The 22782-nt window shown below is 42.5% G+C and overlaps 1 protein-coding gene across 8 annotated transcripts in view; it reads right to left on the minus strand.

Moving 5' to 3' along the window:
• LOC105282109 (protein tramtrack, beta isoform) overlaps positions 1-22782 on the minus strand; it is a 75214-nt gene that overhangs the window by 39948 nt on the left and 12484 nt on the right. Inside the window, exons 1-4 of one of the 8 annotated variants that reach the window (XM_011343873.3) lie at positions 17608-21800; positions 12620-13173; positions 11547-11726; positions 8341-8464 (exon numbers count right to left, since the gene is read on the minus strand). In XM_011343873.3, coding sequence (XP_011342175.1) covers positions 8341-8464; positions 11547-11726; positions 12620-13173; positions 17608-17719 — 970 coding nt within the window. In that variant the 5' untranslated portion in view covers positions 17720-21800. Of the gene's footprint in view, positions 1-8340; positions 8465-9297; positions 10449-11546; positions 11727-12619; positions 13174-13268; positions 13796-13818; positions 14919-17607; positions 21816-22782 lie in introns of those variants that run through there. The other 7 variants (XM_011343883.3, XM_020032402.2, XM_011343867.3 and 4 more) reach the window with 7 other exon arrangements.

The raw sequence follows: 22782 nt of genomic DNA on the forward strand, positions 1-22782 counted from the left end.
CCTTGAACGAGAATATCGGGCTCGTGTTCTCTCTTCCTCTTTTCTCTCCTCCTCTCTCACTCGTGCATACAAATATTAAACAAGCGACACGTCTCGAGAGCAAAGAAAGCTATACGTCGTTTCGTCGGTGAAGCCACTTTGTTCGGGGATCGATGTCGAGAATAAGAATCAGTCGTGAAGGAATTCCGGGGATAGTGATTTTAGTGGCAGTGGGATCAAAGAATGATACGGAAGGATGGAAACGAGTGAAGAGAAAAGAGCGCGAGGAGCTTAAATAGGAAGGAAACGAGCAGGACGTTGATGTAGGAAGCAAAACCGATCGGAAGAACCTCACAAGTCGCACAGTGTAGCTGGGATAAACGTATTATATCATATGAGTATTTTTGCGGATCTGCTGGAGAAACGAATGCGTCATATTTATGAGCAAACAACTCTCAGATTAATTAATTAAATGTGATTCTCTGAGTGCACATCATGAGAGGAACTAAAAAAGTCGTGATGAAAATTGTCAAACGATCTTTAATCAACAGTAACATCATGTAAATGTCGAAAGCTCTCTCTCTCTCTTTCTCTCGACACGAGACTCCATGGAAAACATCCAAGAACTGGAGTACATAAATCGATAAACTTATAAAAATACACAAGTCGATCGAAAAACCATGGAGGACACGAGAGCGGATCAATGAAATGGAGGGCACGGGAGACATCACCGCGGCGGTAATTAGGGTAATGAAGGGCGGGCTGTATAATTAGATGCAACGATGGATCGATGGCCCGACTACCGTAGGGGAACGCAAAATGCAGTTGAGCTTTTTATCACTCCACGGTGGTGAGAGCAGCCCTTTGACCGAGCTGCAGCAACGAAGTCGTGCGATAGTAATTTCCATTTCGGCTTTGCCCGGCCTGTTAATTCCATCCATCTGTCGCATCACGGCTCGAAGAGATGGATGGACGAACGAAGTGATTTTCCACTATTTAAAGGACGGCGGAACACCGCGAAACTACGGACAAGGTGAGATGTCTCGTCGACAATGTTCCTCGCACGCTGGCGATGGCGGATATAATGCAGCAGACTCCGCGTTACGGCTGCACGTCACGGCTGAGACTCGCGGCATTAATATTACTGGATCCGAATTGTCGCCCTGACTACGTGTCCTCCTCGTTACGGGAGAAGACGGAGTTCAGGGATTCAAGAATCTGGGCCATCTCGAGGCACCCGCGCATCCGAGAATTCCAAATTCCGCGTGCGAGAATATCTGGGCTTCTTTGCAGCAAAGCACTGCGTCACTGCGCATGGACTGCAAGTTTTTAATATTTATAGCTTATTCTCTCGATCCCGATGATCGGGACCATTGCTTTCTGTAATCTGGACAAGAAGTGTAAATTTTTAATTAAAGAAATAACCAGACACTTGATATATCGTCTGTCGTTATTGTTTAATAGAATGACACTAGAATGATTTCCAATCTGCTCGAGTCTCAAGAATAACATCGCTGATATGGACTAGCGCTTGTTTGTCGTTAGCCCGGCAACCACGCCAGAAAGTCGATACGCGTGTCACTGACAGAGCTCTATGCGGCTCCAAACTCTTGCAATTTTTACTACGTATCGTCCGACGCAATCGATGCAGGACTCACTCGGTACGACTTTATCTCGTGGAAACTGTTCGTAGCTTACAAGAAAGACAATTCGGAAACTTAAGTGATCAAGAGATCAGAAGCTATAATTTGGGAACTGAAAGTTCTTATACTGTGAAATATCATAAGCATTTCATAAAGTTTCTATCTCTTTCTTGATAAGATATCAGATATCCAAGGAGAAGCCAAATAATCAGAGCCCAAGAATTGCTAAAGATATGGTTTAAAAAGATAAATAGAAATAATTTCCCTATAATAGAAGAAAAATAATGAGAAGATAATAAACGAATCTCCTGATGAGCACATTTCATTGCTATTAATCATGATCAAAGTAAATTAAATCTAGTACTATAAGATAAATTCACGATGAGTGGAGTTTACGCTTCCGGAAGTTTTGCACATTTTTGTCGAAAGCTATGGCATTGTCAGAACACATTCGCTGGATGAGAAACGACGCTCGTTGCGTAAACGCACGTGAGTGCACATAGAAGGAACAAGCGCATGCAACTACGCTTTCCCGTGAAACCGCGGTGTCGCTTTGCACGAACAAATGGCAAAAGTTCGTCACGCTAGAATATTTAAAAAAATCGCAGGAACATTGGGAGGAATTTCCGTCGGAAATCACGATGAGAGAAGAGAGAATTTCAATAGTTGGGAGGCGTCGCAAATACGAAAGACGATCTTATTACGCTTAATCCCGTAAAACCGCGTGAAACTTTGCCTAATCCTGCTTTCAATATTCCCTTTAAGTCTGAAAAGTTCTCGACGAGTAAATAGCTCTCGTGAAATAATAACAAGACATGATCAAGTTTAGCTGATCCATATCGAAGAAGAAAAGTTAATAGTAATCTTATGTATGTGCGAGCGTGTCTCGCGTTTACTAGTATACGTATACCGACACCTTTCTGAAAAACTTGGATGTGTTTGCTTGATCTACGTTCAATATTGGCGCGAATTCAATGGCTCGTAGAGCTAAAAGTGTCGCGTCTGCAAATAGAGAAAGAACGTAGGTAAAAAACTGGCTCGACGCCATTCCTTTCCCGAGTGTTCCACAACGGATAGGAACGGCGCAGACGTAGGAAAAAGGGTGTTTGTTACGTAACAACGTTACAAGGGCTATGAACGTGTGACCATGCACTGCCTAAGAGAGGTATCGCGTCACTTACTACGACGAGTAACTATTATTTATCGTACTGATTAGCGCGATTAACGTTGTACTTAAATGAAAGGCACCACAAGCGGCCTCGCAAAAAGCCTGTTCTTTCACGTGTAACAACCTATGGGCCTGCGGGACTAGTTTCATCATGACTATTTCTGAGCCGCGGCGGCTTACACAGAATTCAGTCTTCGACGTGATTCACAACCTACGTCATATAAATATATTATATATTACGTACATGCGTCGAGAAATGTTTTGCATCATCTTTCCCTTATATGAAACTTCAATTGCTCGACTCAAGTCTCGACTGTTATAGTAAATAAAGCAAACATTTAGCATAAAAGAAATCCACTAGTTTCACAATCCATCGTTAGCCTCAAGTAAAATTTATGTAAAGTCTACGTAAAGATTATATAAAATTTTCGTGATCTTATGTCTCTATTTTCCTATTTATCAATATATATTTTCATTATATGTTTTGTGTTCCATGCCACAAAAGATGCAATAGAAAATCTCAAAGAAATCAGAGCGATGCAAAATCTTTCGCGATACATGTTTATATCTTTCGCGATACTCTTTAATATTGTTTTTTTGCGCTGCACCTGCGGGCGATAACCAAGAATAATGGAGTCCGAAACGTAGGAATCCGAAAATCCTAACGTCCGAAGATACAGGAATCGGAGAAGCCGCGAATCCTCCGAGCCGGAATAATTCGAGGATTCAAGAGTAACGGAAGTGACGGGACAATTATGAGCTCGGAAGAGGTCGGTTTCATAATCTAAGAGGAACGTTATTATTCATCTTCCGCATTCCGAAAACGGTACGATATCAGACGATTAGCGGGAGGTAGAATACGAATAAGGTTTTGTACTCGATATTACTTTCACTGAGATCTCCGCTCATTAATTCTATAGACACTCCACTATAAACTAAGGGGGAGCCTGGTTCTCTCTCGAGCAAAACATGGGTCCCCACATATGTTATTCATTAGAGTTAAATACTTAGCAGCTAAACGCACAAGAATAAATAGATTCGTTTAAATAGCTTTAAATAAGAAAAAAGAAATCGCGCGCAAACACGGAGTACACGTGGTTCTAGGATGATAATTGGTCACAATCGTGCGACGAGGAGAAGGATCCCTCGTGCGACACGCTGCGATCGTGTCGATTAATGCTAATCACACGTGCCATTTTCAAGCCACTTCTCCGGAAAGAATACGCATATATGCGCGCGACAACCTACAGACTTACACCTTACGATAGGAAAATAAATTATGCAAAAATAAATTATGTACGTGATAGATATACGAGGACTTGAGAATCGGAAGGGTCCAAGCATCCAGGACGTGTTGGGAACCCGACGAAAAATGAGTGGGACCTACACAATTCGAGCATCCTTAGAATTTACGTTTAGTATACTTTGCACGTGAACTGCATCGGTCGTTTTACGACGCGACAGTCACTAAGTCAAGTAGGCCGACTCCGATTTCGCTAGGAAGTGTTTGTGCTCCATACGCATAAACGGCGATATCAGGGAATTCTCCCTGACACCGTGTTTCAATTTTATGTGCCTTTTCAGATTATCAGACCTGGTCAATGATATCATACAGATATGACATACGTGTTTGTCGGGGTTGTGCGATTTCATGTGCTTTTTTATGTTGGCTACGCTCTTGCCGCAGACCTTGCAGCACTCCATACCGATCTGCAAGTGCTCTAACTTATTGTGACTGTCTTTATTTATATCCTTCTCTTTTTTGCAAGTCCTTGTCGTTCCTGGAATACAAGGTCCCGTTTCAATGAATTCGTCATAGTCCATTGGCAATGCCAACTGTGTCTACTAATATCTCCTAAAGTATATAAGGCTGGTCGATTTGATATTATCATTCGAGCTTTCTTCTGTTGCACAATATCTCAGATAATAATTGAGTATTTTAATTAGGTAAGAAAAATGCACGTGTTTTTGTCAAATATACGTAAAGAAAAACAAGAATATTATGAAATAAAAGATATCCAGAATGAATATTAACCCTCTGCAAGATTATCAATTATCTTTAAAAAAAAAGCATAAATGTGATGCACGCAACTTTTATGTAATGTTTGAAATGCAAATACTGTATCAAAACTCTTATTCTTTTTAATAAATAATCATAAATACGTAAATAAAATAAATATTTAATCACATGTCGTTTGACGTATAAAATATATTTTCCTAGAAAAATCATTTATAGTTTAAATCGTATTCTTTTTTATCACCTGCTATTTGATAAATGTTGAGAGATAAATAATTATATTAAAGTAGTAATAATCTTCCACTTTACGACAAATTGAAGTTTATGCTTCAAGATCTCTCAAAAGTACAATGAAGTTTTTCGTTCTACTCTATTCTATTCTATCGGATTTCCAAAATGGCTTATCTAAAGAACTTTCTTCCAGATCGGATATCTTAATGCAACTTTGTGAAAGAAAACATTTCGAATGATAACATTAAATGGAGCACCTTATATACTTCTCATAAGTCACACTCTACGTCAAATAGTTGCAGAGAAGAGGGAATGATCTCAATTACGTTCAAAGTCAACGAGGATATCATAACGAACACCACACTCTTATTTATACAGAGTACTTGTATGGAATTGCTTGATCTTCTCTTTTGTTCTTATAAGTTGGAAATATATAAAAAATGATATAATTTCAGAAGAAATAAACATAATGGCAAAACGTAAACCAGAAACAAGTAGATAATGATTCAAGAAGATAATGTGTCGATGAAAAACTATCGGTGCCTTTTTATCGAAACATGATAGAAAACCGGCAAATTCCATCAAGAACCTTGCCCCCTGTGCTCTCTCTTCTCATCTATAATTACCTACTCGTAGCAAATGTAAAATACCATGTAAAAAGTGCAATTCTACTGTCATTTCATCGCGTTCCAAGAGACTAAAGATACTGTCACGATGCGTACAGAAGAGAAAGAAAGGAGAGAAAATAGACGTCAAATCAAGTATACGAAAGAACAAAACTGAAACGGAAAATAAACATTTAACGTAAGAATCACGGTGAGAAAATTCACCGACGTTTCCACAATGTGCAGAACACCGTGCACAACGTGTACGGTCTGCAAAGATCACGATGCGGACTATCGACTTTGCCCCAACTCTTAAACGCCGCCCATACGTAAATTGATCCGTCAGAGATCAAACGCATGCATCTCACGACTATCTCTATTGGCAATGATAATGCGGCTCGTGCATCGTGTTAGCCGACTATGTATAATATGAATATGTAATTGAGAAATATGTAATAATATCAGACGTAACGTATTGTTGACGAGATCGCCTACGACGGAATCGAAGATATGCGAAAGATAAACGGAGAATAGCGTTAGCAACAAAATCGATTTAATGAGCGTATGATCGCGTATATACCTCGGCTTCCAAAGTAATCGTTAGGAGGAAAAATGATGCCCAGGGTTACGAGTTTTCCTGCTGCTTGGCGACTGTTATTAATGCACAGACGATGCGCAGTGGATAAGAGTCGTGTGACTATAAATAAGCGTGACGTATTTAATGCGAACACAAACGATGAAAGATATTCTGTTAAAAATGCTTCATCTTAAATCCACCTATGCGCTCTCAGCGGAGGAAGCGTTTTTATGCAAAACTCGGATCTTTGGATCTTTCAATCCCTACTCCCAGTCTCCTTGGGGATACGCGAGTTGGAGAATCCGCGAACTTTAGAATCTCTGAACGTCTAGAATGTCTGGAATATCTCTCGATCCGCGACATTCAGAACGGATCTCGGGATTGTCAGATCCTCGTATCCTAGTATTTTTCGAATAATCGCGTTAGTCTCCATACTCATCCTCGATAATCTGGTATCAAGCAACCGTGTGTGTGGGAAACATCTTATGTAACGAGTTTTTTTTTTCTTCCCGCGTCCGGCAACTTTGTTAACGCAGCGCGGCGGATTGCGCAACGAGATGCGCCGACTGCACGTTTTGTTTTGTTGCTAATATTCTCGTTCACTCGTGTAAATCGAAACGAACAGCGCAAGAGAGACGTGAGAATATAAGATCAAGATCGCTAGGCACGGTGACGCAAGATACGGCAAAGGGTACATAAGAGAATAGGAAAAAAAACCAGCGTAAAGACATGCACAGAGAGTCCCGTTGTGGTAATGCATATATGCGTATGCCTGCGTCCGCACGTGCACGCAGTATACGTATATATGTCGGCAGTATACGTAGATATGTCTACAATATATATGTACATATACATATACATGTGTATGACATACGTATGTACACGTCATCTTGCACACACACACATACACGCACCATAGATACACACACACACACACACACACACACACACACACACCACGCGCGTACATACACGCGGCACATTTACACATATGCATTCGCGCAAATGAAGTTCGTTAATGTGACATCACGCACGCATACGCGGCCCGTGCGCACGTGTAATGCTCTGTCTACACTGGAGGATGATCCTATTTGTGGCTCATCCGATGCCTTGTCTATACTGGAGGATGATCAACCAACTTCAATATATGATTTTCGACTGTCTTCGGATGAGCCACAAATAGGATCATCCTCCAGTGTAGACGGAACATAAGAAACAGCGAGATGAACTTAGCCAATCGCACGCGCAACCCACACACCATCGCAATCTCGGACACAAGAGAAAAAAAAAAGAAAAAAAAAGGATAGGAGTACAGTCCATTTGCTGATATACACCATGTCCCAAACCAATAAGATTTTTGTTATGTGTTTTTTGTATATATTAACACATGTAAATTAAAACTACCACAATGACGTAGCAAATGCACGATACCATCACCACAACACCAAGGGTTCATGTAATATACATATGTAGTTAGATATATATATATACACACGCACACCCGCGCGCGCGGGGGTCAATATGTATGCGTATATATATACGCACGTACACATATACATGTACATATATATATATATATATATATATATATATATATATATATGTATAGAGTATAAGGCCGTTTTCATTTTCTAAAATTACACTCACTACACTTGCCAGATTTGGAAATAGAGGGATGCGCTCGCTTCGTACGACACCTATATACGTACGACTCGACGTGTCAAAGATCCTTCACAAACGTGCATGCAGACTCCCTCGATTTCTTAGATGTAACATATTTCCCGCGCACCGAACGAACGAAGATTATATTCTTCATGCCGTCGCGATGCAGATAGAAACCTATAAAGTACGACGGCGCGGTACGACGAGCCTCATTGTGCAGCGAACGCGAGATTTCAACGCGAACGTAGAATAACGCAAATGTCGGAGCTTTCATCACGACACTCGTCTGCAAGCGCGGTATTCAATCTTGCATATCTGACGACGATGCTGCGCATATACGCGAGAGTCAGTCACGGATCGATTTTGGCTTGGTGCGAGATGCAAGAGGAAATATGTTAAATCTAAACGAAATTTTGGTTGTAAGGTTGTATATATATGTATGTATGTGCAAGTCTTACCATCGAGTCCGTCAAGCATTTCCGGGGGATTATGGTGTTCGGATGATTCAATTCCCTGAATACCATCGCTGAGCGCTCCTGCCGTGGCCCCTCCATCTTCTCCTATCAGTCCAACTGGATGACCCTGCACATGATACGATTACATGCTCATAAATAAAAATTCAGCAATAATGTAGAATCAGATCCTTTATAGCATTTTAATTGAGAGCGTACTCCTTATTGTCAAATTTAACTACACTTTCATGCAAGAGGTATTTCGTATATAAATCATCACGTTTAATATTAACGTGCCAAATTCATACAATATTTATTTCTCAAAGTTTACATACTTTTAGGTGATAAGAATCAATAAAATCTTTTACAAGAGATATTTCCATCTTAGAAACCTTCCTACACTTAAGCAAGATAACATTAGTCCATTTTATATTTAGAGGTCCAATATTCTAATTTATATAATAATCTAGAAAAAAGCATTATTCATAGTAATCGATTTATTCTTTCTTAAAATAAGACTCGATCACAGAATAACATCACTTGATTAATATTTACTTTGGCATGCCTTTCCATCACACATTAAAAATTAGTTGGTTACAATACAGCTGCAACTGTTATACTAAAATCTAACAACACATCCAGCATAACATACACATATATGTGGTTTTCGTAAGAAATGTAGATTGTACTTTTACTATAGTTTGCAACGTCATTATAAAAACATTTATAAGGCCCTTACTGTATACGGATATCAAAATATTTCATAAAACGGATTATACGTTTTATTCGTTCATCTTTCAAAATAGCGTAATATTGGGAAGTTTTCTTTAGGTATATAATTTCTGTAAATTATATATACGTGTGTGTACAAAATATGTGTATGTATGTACGTACCCTTGTATATATTCTATTGTATATTGTATATTATTGTAGAATATTATGAAATATTATAGAATAAAAATATCAACTTCATTATGTATATATATTTTGCTTTTGTAACAATAAAATAATGTACAGTACAACAGTATACATTGGCCCTTTATATATCAACTTGTATAACAATAACTTTAACGTCGAGGAAAACATCTGACAAATAAAATCTACTTCCTTTTTAAATATATATTTAAAGTTACGTGTAAAAGAGTATTTAATGTGCTTCTAACAACGCGATAATATTACAATGAAGAATTACAATAAAAGTGTATAAATAATCCAAAAATAAAAAATGTAAAAGACCTATGTGGCTATGTATGTGGCTCTGTATGCACGTGTGCGAACATGTAGTTAATTAATAATATGTAAAAGAAGGAGGTTACACGTGTAGTTCTCATAGATATAATTATATCTATGGTATGGTTGTCTATTTTGTATTCATAAATATCAATTTCATTTAAATTAATTAGGTAAGACTGATCACAAGTTAGATAGGCACAAGTATGATGTAATGGTACGTATCAGGATTAACATGTCTTTGTCGCGCAGACATAGTTCTTTTTCGCTTTACTTTCTTTAGCTACACACAGACTGTGTGCTTTGCACTTATCATGATGGTTCACGATCTCGAGTCTAAAATTGCCGTTTCCAGCTGCGAACGAAGTGCGTATTTCCGGTATGGAGTCGCTCCATTTTCTACAATATTTGCAAAACATAAGGTTCGATTGTTTGTCGTATTGTAGCCAGGAATATATATCTAACCACCCTGGTTTAAATCTACCGGCCTTTCTACTTTGCGGAGGACAACGTTGCAAGGTCGATTGAATTACGGATCTCTCCGGTTCCTGACTTACTCTCAGCGATCCATGCGTATCGCTTTCGGTCGTTTTAACACTCGGACTATACTCGGGTAACGGTTCGTACAACTGGATCGGATTATGGTTTTTGTGCGAATAGTGCGAGTTCATAGATACAACTTGAATTTGTAATGGATCACGCGAATTTCCGGGATATTCGGATACAGTCCCTGATATATTGACACGGAGAGAACCTCCAGCCATGATGGCACTTTCGCGAGAAACTTGCACCGCAGCCGAAACAGGACGATCGGGAGTCATGTTCTGTACATCCATAGTTTCGTCACTCTTCCCATCTCCCTGAACCTCCCACTCGATACTAGTCTGTCAACAGAGAAGGAAAGGATATGTGCTTAATCAACACATCTCGACCGAATCTTTTAGCATATGGAAAGCCAATTCTGGTTTATATAATTTCTAATTAGAAAATCCCTTCCTTTCCCGTGTCTGTTTCGACCGAGTAGTTGTAGGACGACGGTATGTAATCGTCATCGATCTTGTGGGAACAGTAACGAAACTCTGTTATGGAGAATATCGTCTCTTTATCACAAAACCTTCGCACTTCATTCGCGAATGTGCAAAGCGTTCTCGTTAACGAGAACAAGTGTGTTCCTTTGCAAGAAACATGGCAATGAAATAGAAGTATTTCGTGAATAATGTGTAAAATCAAAGTTACATGCTACTACTGAAACGCTTTGTTGAAAAGACATAAAAAAAACATCTTATACCATAGAATGTTCAAGCATTTTTATACGTTATTACAAAGCTTAAATCTATATATATATATATATATATATATATATATGCATATATATATATATTCTTTTTCTCCTCAACTGTTCTTAAATATTTATATAAATAGAGCAAATAATATTAAATATACTTTACATGAACCATTACTCTAAAAGTACGTGCTTCTACACAAACATGATATGAGATATCAAACAATAAAACACTTGTATCCTTTTTGTGATTCGTGTGACTATGTAACAGATAAAGAAGCAAGACCATGAACTGTTCTTTTATCTCTTTTATCTTTTATGCTATCGTGATAAATATATCAAGAAATAATAACTTTCCTTTAACCGATAAATACTTTTTCTTTCATTGTACCCAGGTATTTCGAAATAAGTTAGGCTATATTCATAATCAGGTTACCAGGTAGGTAAAGTAAATTGTATGTATATATATTGCTGCATACAGTGGTACAAGTCATGCAATGCTAGAAATTGCAGAAATATAAAACAAAAGTTAGTACTTCTCGTTACTGAATATCCACAAGAAAGCAAAATGAATATACACACACACACACACATACACACACACACGTGTGAGACTATGTTATGGGTGCAAGATACATAGGAGGAATTGATTAATTAAGATTAAAACATAAAGTGCATATAAACATAGAAGATTACTTACAGGGAGGGAAATATTGTCATGGAAGTCGGGCAAATGTTGATCCACCTCTTGTTTTATAGGAGCCTGCGGTTGTGATGCAGGGGACATGGGTCGACCACCATCTTCCATTTCAACTCCCAGGGCATTATTTAACTTTGGAATCACAGGAGGACTTGATTTGTAACTACACTGCGAGGATGTCTGAAAACAATCAATTAAAACTTTTCTCCATCTTTTCTAAATATCTTTCTATCTCAGTAACTTGTTAATGCGGTTTACCAATACTTAATTAAAAAGAATAGCAAACAGGTAGAAATAAACCTCACCAATAAACTGGATTTATCATAATAAATGTGAGCAAGTTTTTTTCTTAACAGATGACACCTAAAGACCATTGTGTATTCATAACCAGATTGTATATAGATGATATTTTCACAAACAGATGGTTTATATTCAAATACATAATTTTTATATTAAAATATGTTAAAACAAATGTAGAAGACACCTTATGATAATATCTGTCTCATGAATTATACAACAGATACTAACTTTTGGCCTAAACTCTCTTCAAGGTTACAAGTTATTTGAAAAGCTGTGCAATCACATACACATGTGTGGTTCATTGATAATAATGTCTGGAGTCATACAATCAAACAAAAGTTTTAAGTATATGTTACAATGGCATATATGTTTACCACTAAATAAAAATTACCATTTTTATATACAAATTCTACATATATGTACATTACTTTATCCTGACATTCGTAAATTATAGCTCCTTATTCAATATTGCTGGAAATATAAAGGCAAATAAAATAAAAATTATGTTATCGAAGTACAAAGGTAGTCTGACAAAAATACTCATGAAAGGATTATGCACTCGAATACATTTAGAAAGGTGCACTATGCCGTGACACTTTCTGCGTACAGCCTTACTTGATTAAATTTCAAGATACAATGTAAGTCATATAGATGAAACATAATAAATGCATGTATGTACGTTAAGAAAAATGAAATGCGAGTAAAAGTGAGACAAGCGCTACCTATCCGATGATACAGTTGCAGAAACATATAAACGTATGTTGTATACGTACCTGAGAATCGGACAAGAATCTCTCACTAGGTGGACCAGAAAGCGAAACATCGTAGCTGCCTGAATGCTTTCTTCTCCTTTTCTCAGGATGAGACTGGAGGTTAGGCGAATCAGTATGTCTGACTCCAGTTTGTGTTTCTGGCTCCGGTGACGGACTCTTTTCCTCCGTCTTGTTATTTACACTATTATCAGTGAGGCCTCTGATCTGCAATGCCTCTGCCGTTTTAAGGAACATCGGTAGCAGATGCTGACTAACATTAACTTCACCCTTATACATAAAGTGCAGCAATGCCTTCATCTCTGTGTCATTGACATCCTTCAGGAATATAATTGGATGGGGGTGGGTGTTTTGTAGGAAAATGCTCTCGAAATACGGACTGCATGCAGAGAGTATGGTCTGGTGTGCCTTGAATGTCTCTCCGACACAGGCCAGGGTCACGTCACAGAGTGCCTCTCTGGCAAGCAGTGAGCTGAGAACGTCTGTGAGGTTGGCTGGATGATTGTTCCACCGTAGACAATACTGCTGGTCCATCTTGACTATCTCCAATCCCGACCCTACAACCAAACTAGTTGCCCTGAACTGTCTACATAAAACTATGCTCACCCTGGCTACTGAATGCCTCCCTAACCCTTAAATCGCTAACTCACACACTTCCTCCACGCACACTCTCCTATCGCCCTGACAATATCTCCCCGCAGATTATATCGCGGCTCTAGACCCACACAACGTCCTCCGTGCTTCTGCAAATGTGCCACATTGCAGTATAACTGTAAAACCCTTCAGGGTTCACGCCGCGCTACTATACGTGCAGAAAACATTTTTTTCGCATAACCTCAGCGCTCGACCGAACTAACCCGCGCCGGATTTCTACGCGATAGAGCCACGACACGGGCCGCCGCGAGGTTAGACCACTAATTGCGACGCAGTACGTGCCACCCACGTATACGATAATAATCCGATATATTCGGAGGTAATGTTTTTGGCAATGTCAATATTCACGAGGCTTGGGCGCCATTGTCGGCCGTGCTCGTCTAGCCTCCACGAGCCTCCTCGCGAAAACTCGATTTGTTGATGCCCGTTTCCTAACCACTCGTCCTAGCTACGCGCACCGTTTATTCATCCGTACCCAACGCGGATTACGCGCCGCACATCGCGCACCGTCAAATACGTCGAATCCGCCGTGCACGTCGATTACTCACCTTTCGCAAACTTTTTGCCATTACAACGCCACCCGACCCTTAACGTCCACTACCATACCAATCTGCCAATGCCTACGGCCTTATTTTTAAAATACTTTTGACCTTCGTGCATCTGCCGCGGGGAATGGCGCGAAGGGCGCTCCGATTCAAACGCGGTTAAGCGAACGCCACGTCTTTCGTGCGAATGCGAGCAAAATGCTGCCGTGTGCGCAATACCGCGACATATTCGCGGCGAGTATACCGCGTCGGGATATGTACGGAGAATTTACGCGACGCTCACCGCCATACCGATCCGCGATGTCACATTCTCATTTTCCGACGAAAGCGTACTTTCGTGCGACGGCGGCGTACGATATGGCGCGCAAGGCGCTCGATTCAAACGCTGCTATGCTACGTCGCGTCTTGTACTCAAACATTTTCCATGCTCCATGTAATTGATTCATCTTTTATCAAAGAAAGAAATACAGAAATGCCAACAAATTTCTCATTAAACGCCTTGAAAAGCTGAATCTTATTTATTAGACTACAGAATAATTGGAAAAATTTATTTATCAGTTACGAAATAATCGAAAAAATTCTCGATTGCTTTATAATACATTTGTAATTATTTCTTGTTAAAAGTATCAAAATATATAATTCAAAAGTACGTTCCATTGATAAATAAAACATCGATGTGTCTGATAAATTTTCCAATGTAAAGTTAAATGTTGATCACGTGATTATTGACGAGACTATTAATTGATTTTATTATCAATAAATGATTACACGGTAAAAAAGATAAATGATCGGTTCGTTTAAGCTTCGAGGAATGTATTAAGATAAATGTTCTTATCGCAGTGACCGGTTTGAGCCTTTTGATAATTATAATACAAAATCGTGTTTTCCCAAACCAACGTGAAAGCTCCGATAGAATTTCTGCAGCGCGCAACCCGAAGAGTAAATAAAGCGGTTGCCGTATTCGCGGAAGCAGAGTTAGGTCCATTTTCGAGCGGTCCTCAATATAGTAACTTAATTTTACCTACGTTTTCCTACTGTGGCCCGGCACTCCATTTAACGCATACGTTCGTTACAAAGCTTAGATTGCGACAACAAATTAAATTAATTAGATTGAATTAGATGTAGGTTGAAATGTATGTGATATTTATATTGGTAAAATTATTACTCTATCTTCCTTTTGATATTTGTATGATCCTTCCTTTTCTTTAAAAACTTCACTTTTTGAAAAAAATTTATTTTATTAAAATGTAATTTATCTGTAAATCTCTTTTTTTACTTTTACAGATATTATTTATTAAAATATGTATATAAGTAACAATTTTGTTTATTTTATTACATAACTTAAATACGTTAAATTTGTAAATTAAAATTAGATAGTAAGAAAACTTAGGAATAATAGAGCAACATTTGCTCATGTGTCAATAACTATATAAAATTTATTATCTTTTTTATAAGTAGATATATAAGTAGATATCAGAATAAAAATATATCAGATAATAGATTATTATTAACGGAAACGTTGATTTATAACTTTCGATGTGTTAATGTAAATTTCTTCGTAAGATTTATCACACTCGCTTCACATCCCTTTGCAGTTATTTACTTCAAACGGTGCAAACAAAAAATACTTTATGTAAAATAAACGCCACCAAAAGCAGAAAGGAAATCACTGCTGAATTGCTTTTCTCTGCCAATGCGCGAAGCTTTGCAAGCAATCGTCGCGGGTAAAAATGTGAACTAAATTCGCGAAAGCTTCGAAAGCGTGGTTCGTGTAAATTCTAGCCGCCGAGATACAATGTATCGCGTTGCATAAAAAGACGATTTTCATCCATTCAAGTGCGGGTTTTACAGTACGCGTTGCAACCTTACACTCTTCTCTTAGTCTTTTGTGCAGCGTCGTCATAATTACCAGAAAAGCTGTATATTCACACGCGTACGCAACCGAGCGATATTCAATACGTTCAAGAAAAAATTTCACGAAATCTTCTGCTCTAATCCGCGAAAGCACGATTTTCCACGCGAGTTCCATTTCGCGGATATTAGCGATGCACACGGAAACCCTTTAGCTTCCGCCAGATTTGGCGGTAATAAACGGTAATTTGCGCAAATCGTCGAGTTTCTGATATTAATTTGACCTCTCCCCCCCCCTTCCCATCCCTCCCCTTGTCCTCCCCCGTTCCCTGCAAACGATAATCGTGTTACCCGCGCGAAATCAATAGGCAACGGGGAAAATTGGAAAATCTCCTCAACCGAGATTTCCAACGCGCGGATTAACAACCTTTGAACGGTTGTTAACAGATTTAATCTGCGCTTGCACCGGCATCGCTGCAAAATTATGATTCACAAGCACGTCCCGCTCAAAGATAGAAATGCGATAAACAAAATACCCGTGCGTCAAAGAGATAATACAATAACTGGCAATGTAAATGAAAAATTCAATATTCCAGTATCTTCGCTTCCTCGCTTTTCAGCGACGTGCTATCGCGTAACGCAGTTGGAAAAACGTCTAATTAGTCGCACCTGTGACGAGATGTTGTGACGAGTTGTTGTAATGTGCGATATCTGTCTGTCTTTAAATTCGATCTCGCGTTGCCGTTCCGTTTCGAGATGCATATCGGTCGGAAGCACGTCCGACCGGAAAGGAATTCATTTCGCAATCACAGACATGTCCTAATTGTGTGTGTGTGTGTGTACTTGGTTCCGCGTCGTAATTTCCCGTTTTCCCTTAAATGTGATATTAATCGCGGAACCGCGGAGGGGCTTGCAACCCTGTTTACTCGTTCGGCTCGAAAGACATTTAATAATATCACGTTTAAAGAGCTCCTGGGACCGTAAACGCCCATGTACATTGTATACGTCTATATGCGGCACATGTATAAAATTACATGCTCGATCTTCGAGTAACAACTTTAACTGCTGCATATTAGCGTGATAGCGTCGATAGAAAAGTTTGTATCTAGAAAAGTTCCGATAATTTTTGTAAACGTTCGAATTTGGATCAGTGTTAGTTCTAGATGGAAAACAGATAATAAAAGGAATATTGTTCAAGCTTCAAAAGTTAATCGAATTTTTCTAAGTTAATCGAACATTCTAAGACTTTGATAAATATAAAAGAGGAAGAGTTATATTAGGTACTCACATTTTTGGTAAACGGAAGTGACTTTAGCGACTAATAATTATGTCGGCTACAAACTCGATTACATAAATCTGTTAATTACATCTCGCGGTTCTTCCCCTACGCAATTGTCGGCTTAGATGACGAAAATATTCTATAGATAGAAAGATCTTTGAAAAATTCCCTCTAACAGTAACGTGCGCAGTCTAATAAAGACTATGTAATTAGCTTTATCACGTTACGTGCCTCTCTTCGTTCATTAAGCAAATTCACGAGTATTCCGTTCTCTAACGAGCTACATCTCCGCCAAGGCACTGCGATATCCGGGAAGTGACAAGTATCCAAATTCTTTTCAAGTCTAGCGCGAAATAGTGGAAGTTGTTGAAATGCAGCGTCGGAAAGATCTCGAAAAGAACTTCTCGATGAACTTCTCGATGTCTCAATCTCTGTCGTGTTCAAATCAGAAAATATCGTCGTTTCAAAGATTGCTTCTTATCCCTTCTCGACTCATCAACCCCTTCGTGAAACCTACGACTACATGTCGAAGCATTTTTTCTCATTGAATATATCGATATTATCATTTACGCACCCTGCTTCCTGACTAACATTACTGTCTAAAGATGATTTTTTTAAAAGCAGTGAGAAAACTCTGTTGTTTCTTAGGGAAGGAAACAGACCTGTGTGTCCTGCGTGCCGGCGAAATGTCGGCGCGACCAGCCGCGCCATTAAGCGGGCTCGACCTTGGCCCTTTGACGCCGGAAGCATGTTCGAGATGTCGGCGAAATGCATCGGTGATCGATGCACTGCAGCTGCACGCCGCACGCCAAGCGCCGCTTCTCGCACAAAATAGCGGAAGCATTGGCACACTCATCTTCCGGTTGATCTTCGACGCGTGGATCTTCACGCGTTGCATGCTCGCGTGTCGCATTCTCTCGATCGCGATCCGTTGGCAGATCGGCGACGTGCAATTGCCGCTGCGCGTTCTCCCGAATTTACTTTTAACTATTAACGTCAACTATTTAACCGAAGCCTTTCGGCTTTCTTGAGCAAAGTACAGTTCACGAGGCGTAAAAAAATAGACTCCAAGCGTAGAAAAATAAGAAATCGAGTCTCTTCTCTTCCCTTTCTCCAGACTTGTGTTCGTTGTTGTAAACGCGTGACACTGAAGAGACGCCGGCGTCTCTCTCACTCTCTATCTCTCTATCTCTATCTCGCTCCGAGATTCCCGCTCGGCGCCGCGAATCGATTAGGAATTGGAAGTTCGAGTCCGTGACGCAAACACGAGCGATAACGTGGAAGCGCTCGGGGAAAGCTCTATATAGGGCGTCCGCGCCGATAAAGGACGCGCCGCTGCACTCGAGCATGCATTTTCCCCAACTATAATGCTGTCGAAGCGAGGACGGGACGAAAGGCGGACGAGCGCACGCTTTGAGCACGGGATCTTCAAACGAATCTGACGTTTCTCGCGAGCAAACGCCATACCATCGATGACGTACTTGGTTACACGCGAGCGTCACGTCACGCCGAATACGCCTCGTTTTTTACAGGCGTGTGCACGCCCGCAAGCGAAGCGGAGAACGACGTACTGCGGAAGCGTCGCGCTCCGAAATATCTCCTGAATGACTCGAGAGACCGAGTAGCGGCTGCGAATAATAGAAACGCTTTGAGACGTCCCGAGAAACTGCCCCGTGAAGACGATAGGAGTCGGAAAACTTTGGAGAACTGAGCTCACCCGGGAGTACCTGTCTCTCGGAACCATCACGGAGAGTTACTCGGCTCGTTCCTCGGCGTACTCGGCGAGTATCTACTCCTCGGATCGACCCAGAACCACCGGCTAATTTTTCCGACACCCCCTTATGTGCTCAGACGTCTTATGCAAGTGCGGGACTCCCGTGAGCAAGTTCACCGATTAAGGGGATACCTTTCTCTTTCCACACCGCTCTCTCGGACATTTTTCTTCGGATCTCGTTCCGTGCCGCGCGTCGAAAGAGAGACACTTCCCCACGGGGTGATTGAATGAACGCGATATTTGGCAACGAGAACCGCGCGGCCTGAATCGGTGCCTGAACGTAAAAGTCGCGGCACAACCGTGAACGCGGTGACGACATAATGGTCACGTTGAGAAAGATCGCACAGGGGGGTGGATTAAACGCGGGCGTATCTGCTGCCGGGGAAACAAAGCGAGGCCCAGTCGCTCTTTGTTATGCCGGACTTAAAAAGGAACAAACGCACCGCAACGGTGAAGTTGAGCGGGAAAGTTATCTGCGATTAGCGTGCCTCGCGATAAACGCGCGATTAAATTTGCATAATAAGCGGCGGGCAGATTATTTCTCCACGGCGTGGCAGATTAAAAATTAAGCTCGACGTGTGTTTGTGTGCGTAGTATGACGGGACACTCCATGACGTGTACGTGTGAGAGACACGCGTGCAATCGGTGTCGCGACGCGCGGGAAAAATGCGTTCGACGCTGAAACGCGAGACTGAAAATTAGCCGGTTAGTATCCGTAATGGTGCCGTATCTGCAATTAACGCGCTGTGAATTGTGTAATTATCTTCGCGCGAGAGCACATTTGCGCAAAAATTAATTGCGATAGGTCGATACCAATATTTCCCGCGAACCGATGGCGTCAAATATTGTACTTTCCACCAAAAGAGCGGCGCTAATCGTCGCTGTTCAAATAGGAGCGTCTACGACCGTAATTCATTTTAGCAAAATGCTCGCGCGATCTTCCACAGTCGTTTCGCTTTTCGGCACAATCTCTGCTCTTCAACGCTAAAATATCAAATTTCCACCTTTACCAAAAATCAATATATCCGTCGAAATATTTTTAAAATAAAATACACATTAATCTGGCAATACACTGGTTTTTATTTTATTTTAACATTTCTAGAAAAGAAATATTTCTCTTTTTATAGATTATGTCCAATAACTGCCGGCATTAATAATTTTGTATATTATTTTTCTCAATGAAATACTATTCGATTAATTTTCTCTCCATCTTTCGATACAAAGAATAACAAAATAAGATATTTCAAAGACAAATTTCTCGAAAGGACGACATATTGCATCGAAAATATCAGCCATCCGTTCTGCGTGCGGCAAGCATGCAGGAATAGAATTTATGTCTGAGATATTAAATTTTTCAGTGGTTGTGCCCTATCGCTACGTAAAATTCTACTTTATCAGTCGCCCCACAAGCCATTCCCGGACGAGAAGGGCGGAAGCACGCGGGTGCGCGGTTGATTTTGCGAAGCACGTTCTTTGAAAGTGGCATATTTTATCGGAAATACCATGCACCTTTTACTGTGAGGGGCAGTAATAATACTCGCGCAAATGAATAGCGAAAATATGGAAATTCGAATCCGACCGCATCGGTTCTTCCGCGTATAATTGCATCCTTCTATCTGCCCACGCAGTACCCATGACTCATCGAGCGGCATTACGTTATCGAGCACTTTTCTCCCCTAATGAGATCGCGGACAGTTGATTCCCGAGCTGATAAACGCAGCCGATCCGATATAACGCATTATCGAATGCAGATGCTACATTAATATTCAGCAATTTGCGAGCGATCTGTACACCCCGCGGCCGAAAATTCGCGCGTTTCTCCCGGCATAACTCCCTATTTTTCCCCGGCGGCGAGGCATCGCGAAATTGCGATTACGTCCCACGCCGAATTTTTCACTCACGTCGAATTTGCTGTTCGACGTTGTTTCGCCGCAGTCGGTTCTGTTTATTTATACGGCGCGGTCTACTACCGTCGTTCGGGAAAATGTATTATTACGGTACGCGCGCGCTCCGCTTTTCCTCCATGTAAATTTATTCGCAACTCCTCGAGGTCTCGAGAACGTAGCAAGCGGGAAACGAGCGTGAGCGACAACGCTTCGCTGTCGGGCGAGCAATTTCGGGGCGAAACGACGTGATGCGACGATGACGTGACGCACGACGACCATCCGTCCCTCCGTCCGTGTTTCCACCCCTTGGCGCGGGGGGAACGCGCGTCGCGCGTGCCTTCGATCGCGCGATCGATATGAATCCCGCCGCGAGTCGCGGCGTTCCCGCCCTTTCCCGATCTCTCGCGGTAGCAGCGACGCAATAGCGCGGCGCGTCCCGCCACGGCGAAAGGACTCGCAATGCCGACGCGCCGATTCCGTGCAGCTTGACATCGGCCGACGGGTCTCTGGCGCATCGTTACCTGGTTTACTGAAATTCGTGAACATGAAATCCCGTCGGCCTCTTGCAGCCACTGACGGCGCGTAGAGCCGAGTCGTCGTACGTGATCTTCTTCGGACTCCGCTGCTGAAGGTGGACGTACGATCTTCCACGACGATCTTCCGCGAAGACGACGGACGAAGGCAGGACTCAGTGTCCCGCTTCCGCTTCCGGATGTGGGGCGCGGGCGTCCGCTCTGCCGGAAGTCTCCCGCGGTGTGTTTACTATCGCGCACTCGGTTTACGGAGGAAACTCGCACTCGTATTCGTACTCTTCTGGCTCGAGGCGCGCGCGAAGTCTCTCTCTCAGCTCGCGTTGGCCATCGTGCGTCGTTCGCGCGCGCGATTCGCGATCAGCGAGGATCGGAGTTGAAGAACGGCGCGTGTGATCGCACGTTTGCCGTACGCACGGATCACAGCTCGCTCCGAACGCGGGAACTCGCACTCGTCGTGCGGCTGTACGTCACGGGCGACAGAGGGTGGCTGACGCGCGCGCGACGATGCAGCGACCGTCGACGGTCACGGCGCAGTGAGGAGAACAGCGCGAGCGAGTTCGCCTGGGAGGGCCAACGGAGTGGCGTGTGCACTAAGTTGGCCGCGGAGCGCGACTGAGGCCAGGGGTGGCACCGAGAGAGCGAGAGAGGGTGGATGCAGGTCGACGTGTACGCTGCACGGGCACATCCCCCCTAATGAATGCACCAGGCATGTGCGAGGGATTTTATGTTCGCCACCGCCGCCACCGCCGCCACCCGAGGACCGCCACCCCCGCCGCTCTCTCCACAGCTTTCCCTCCCACACCCTCTTCGTTCGACCCCCTCGACCGACGTGTCCTCCACCTCGCCTCTCCCGCGATTCCTCTCCCTCTCGTCCGCGCGTCCTCTCTCTCTCTCTCCGTCGCGCTCTCGACGCACCGACTCGGGATTGAACCCCCTTTTCGCGCGCCACCCAGCGCAACTAGACGCGCGCCGGTTCCCGGGTCCGGCGTGGGGCGGTTTTGCCCCGTATGGCGGAAGCCTCCGCGCTCCTGGGGCTGTGCCCGGTTTTCGCCTCCTCCTGCGTGCCTGCGGACGTACTCTGCACCCGCCGATTGGTACGCACAACTCACCCGCCCGTACGCGGATCCTCTCCTGTGCACCTGCACACGAATGTTCACCCTCCCGTCCTACCTTATCGCCCGCCACTCTCCACGCACCCTCGCGAACACGCAACGCCCGTCCTTCCGCGAATTCTCTCTCTCACCCCACCCCCACTTTGTCCGTTGTCTGTCCCTCTCGCGTTCGTGTACGCCGTCTTTCTCACCTCCTGCCCGTTCCTGCTCGCCGTCACCGAGGTTTCTCAGTCTCCGCCGCTTGGCCTGCGCATTTATCTTCGTCGAACCGTATACCGTGCTCTCAATACCGGGTCCGGCCGTCGCACCCGCAGCTACATATCCTGCACCGACCGCCGGGAACGTCACCGGCGGTTTTCATCCTGGAGTTCCTGGCACGTTCGCGGCTGTAAGGAGCCAGGAAGATATTCAGCTTCCGTAGCCAGGCATTCTCTCGGACGGCGATCGATAAATCGATCCTGCGACGCGGTCACATCGTCGTTCCGGAAACCCTTTATGTAACGGCTGTCATTATCGATTTCGCATCCCTTTT

Source organism: Ooceraea biroi, chromosome 6 (assembly GCF_003672135.1).
Source record: "Ooceraea biroi isolate clonal line C1 chromosome 6, Obir_v5.4, whole genome shotgun sequence".
NCBI lineage: Eukaryota > Metazoa > Arthropoda > Insecta > Hymenoptera > Formicidae > Ooceraea > Ooceraea biroi.